The 3,228-nt window shown below is 35.5% G+C and overlaps 2 protein-coding genes across 2 annotated transcripts in view; both read right to left on the reverse strand.

The window, feature by feature from the left end:
- Positions 1 to 664: 664 nt before the first annotated feature.
- Positions 665 to 1,044, reverse strand: LOC112088571 (defensin-like protein 206). The gene is made up of 2 exons (XM_024158973.1): positions 978 to 1,044; positions 665 to 882 (listed from the first exon to the last, which is right to left on the reverse strand). The coding sequence occupies exons 1-2, from the start codon at positions 1,042 to 1,044 to the stop codon at positions 665 to 667; spliced, it is 285 nt and encodes a 94-aa protein (XP_024014741.1).
- Positions 1,045 to 2,950: 1,906 nt separating this feature from the next.
- LOC112088572 (defensin-like protein 207) overlaps positions 2,951 to 3,228 on the reverse strand; it is a 1,518-nt gene continuing 1,240 nt past the window's right edge. The window contains exon 2 of the mRNA XM_024158974.1: positions 2,951 to 3,159. Within this exon, the coding sequence (XP_024014742.1) occupies positions 2,951 to 3,159 (209 nt within the window). The remainder of the gene's footprint in view (positions 3,160 to 3,228) is intronic.

Below are 3,228 nucleotides of genomic sequence, written 5' to 3' on the forward strand. Positions count from 1 at the left end.
TTAACCGAAAAAAAAAAAATTATAGTTAACCGTGACTTGTAAGGTAAGTTTGGATAGTTTACACTTTCACTTTCCGAAAGTTATCAACGGTTAGTTTCGGTTTAAAATAACTATTAATGTAAGAACACAAGTTTCAGTCTGATTGCATTGATTCGTTTTAATAATCTGTGTCGCTGTCTCGTCCAAGTTTTTTTGTCCAAGTAGTTATTTTGATGACAACCAAAAGTCGTTTCCTTTTTTCTATTCTTTTGCACATCATCATGTCCTGAATAAGAAGAAATATGGCATCTAAAACAAACTTGTCGATTGTACTATATAGTTGCATGACTGAGTAGGTCAATGGTGAATATGATCTTTCGCTTTTTCCATATATCGTATACCGTGTTGTGTCTTATATCGTTCTCGGTTTAGCCTCATGAAAATATTGGAATTAATGTGTGCTGCTGCTTTTTTATTCGTATTGGAACGAGGAACACAAACACAAAACGAGTTCAGTATATTATATATTCAGAACGAAACAAAAGTGCACACAACATGAGATCACACCTGGAGGGAGCAAGCAATGATAAGCTTTGCCCTTGATGTTTTATTGGAAAGCAAAGGAAACTTGAACATAAACATACACACATGCCATGTCCTCTCACACGGAATGGATAAAAGGTAATCAGATGATCCTTTTGTAGCAATGGCAATGCTTGGGAATGTCGCTTCCCTCAACAGCCGCCCAGCAGACTGGAGGACTCCCGTATTTGTTTTTACAACAGGTGCAGCATTCAGCATTGGTCTTTCCGTGCGCATCCGGGCACTCGTCCAGGAACGCAATTTGAGCGGTGCTAGTGCAGGGGTTAGTACCGCAGCCTGCAGCCTCGCTCTTGAGGAATCCTAGATGTTGACATATTCATCAAGATCAGCACAACAAGATAGAATTAAAAGACTAACTGAAAAGTATAATAGAGAACTTGGTTAAACTATAATACCGGTTGAAGCTATCACGAGGACAAGCAAGAGAACGGTGAAGCTGATGGAGTTGAGGTTCTTTGCCATTTCTTTCTTTTTGCTTTGCTTTTAACAAAAACTTGTTTTTTCTTCTTTTTCTTTTCAACAAACTTAACTTTGGTGATACAAATCCATAGGTGTTTGTGTTCTATTTATAGTCAAAATTTTGCAGCTGAATTTGTTATACTTGCTTAATTTCTCCTCTCTAGCTTACCCAAGTTCATTATGTCGCCACTATTATGCATACCCGTCTTTTTCGTTACATTTTTTTTTTAGTCTATGCATTTTTAATCGGGCACTTGTCTTAAACAATCAACCAAAAGAGAGGTCATCGTCTCTGTAACTCATTATTTATAATTCCTTTTTTTTTTCTTTAGTTTGAAATAGTTATTTTTAAAAGATGATATTGTTGTTGTCATGGATAGAGTAACTACCAATCTTGCCGACTTTTTAATCCAATAATGAAAACTATTTGGCTTCATTAGTTCATTAGTAAACTTTAGGGTTTCAGCTGCATTGTAGCATTATGGCAACACTATCTTCATTTTGAGCATCTCGATCTCAATCGTGCGTTCGTAACTTTTATATATGCGTGCGAGTATTATAATAACTTTCTATATGTACAAATGTGATGTCATATTAACATATTTAAAAGAGTTAACTAGAGATGCGTATATAATAATTAATTATTATTTTGTCATTCCTTTTCATTTCAAATTCAAAATGAGTATTCTTTGCTTACAAAGAAGTGGTAAAAAAAGGAAAAACGATACCGTGAAAAATGAAAGTGCACACAACATGAGATCACATTTGAGAGTGCAAGCTAGCAATAATAAGCTATTAAGCTTTGCCCTTGATTTTTTTTATTTGGATGCTAAAGAAACTTGAACATAAACATACACACAAGTGGCTTACCTTCTCCTTTCTATTTTCCAGATGTAGTCAGTTTTGGAATACACTGATAAAAACCCTTAAAACAGAAATCATGAGAGCTCAATACATGTAAAAACACACAAACAACCTCTCAGTTTCTCGACTTTCCCTTTTATTCCTCTCTCTACCATTTCCTCATTATCTTCAATCTAGGAGCTTCTCGATCTCTTTGCTTTCGTGTTCATAATAGTTTTCTGTATATAAGGATAACACAACCTTGATGCTTTGTTTCTATAGACGTCTTGCATGATTACGTAGGTCGATGGTGAATATGATCATTCGCTTTTTCAACAAATGGTACGCCGAAGCTTCGAGTATTAATTGAAATTTGTTGGATGAACGATTTAAGAGGTGGTTAATGGTTACACATTTTTCCAAGGAGATTGCAAACAGTTGATTAGAGAATAAGAGCATATATAAAAGCAAGCAAATTAATATTCTCTATTCTATAATAAGTGATGTTTTAGAGGTTTTTTTCCAGTGATGTTCTCACAAATCTATACAAAATTCATATTTTTATTATTTTTATTATTTGTAGTCTGCATACTATTTTTTATTGTTAAATTATATTGAAATATATAATAAAATTTAGTATAAAAAATAATTAATTGTTTTCTTAATCTGTATACACAACACTAAAACATTACTGAAAGAGTATTATCACGGGTCCGGTTTCATCCACTTCGCCAGAAAACTCGCAATCTCTTCCTCATCTAAAGTTTTATTGTGTCTTATATCGTTCTCGGCTTAAAATTACTGCCAATTAGTTTGTGCTGCTGCTGGTTTATGTGTATTGGAACGAGGAACACAAACACAAAACAAGTTTATTATATATTGAGAATGAAACAAAAGTGCACACAACATGAGATTACAATTGGAGAGCAAGCAATGATAAGCTTTGCCCTTGATGTTTTATTTGGAAGCAAAAGAAACTTGAACATAAATATACACCGTACACGCATGTCATGTCCTCACACCGAATGGAAACAAAAGCGACATTTGGTATTTACATGAGATTTTTTCAGGCCTTTTGGTAGCAATGGCAGTGCTTGTCGGTTCCCTCAACAGCCGCCCAACAGACTGGAGGACTCCCGTACTTGGCTACGCAACAGGCGCAACAATCAACATCTGTCCCTGGGTACGGCTCTGGTGGGCACTCCCCAAGGAACGCACGTGAACTGGGCGTAGAGCATCCACCAGGACAGTCAATAGCCTCGCTCTTGAGGAATCCTAGAAGTTGACAAATTCATCAAGATCATCAGCACAAGATGTATTTAAAAGACTGACTGCAAATGAAGT

The sequence above is a fragment of the Eutrema salsugineum genome, unplaced genomic scaffold (genome assembly GCF_000478725.1).
Source record: "Eutrema salsugineum unplaced genomic scaffold, Eutsalg1_0 scaffold_14, whole genome shotgun sequence".
Lineage (NCBI taxonomy): Eukaryota > Viridiplantae > Streptophyta > Magnoliopsida > Brassicales > Brassicaceae > Eutrema > Eutrema salsugineum.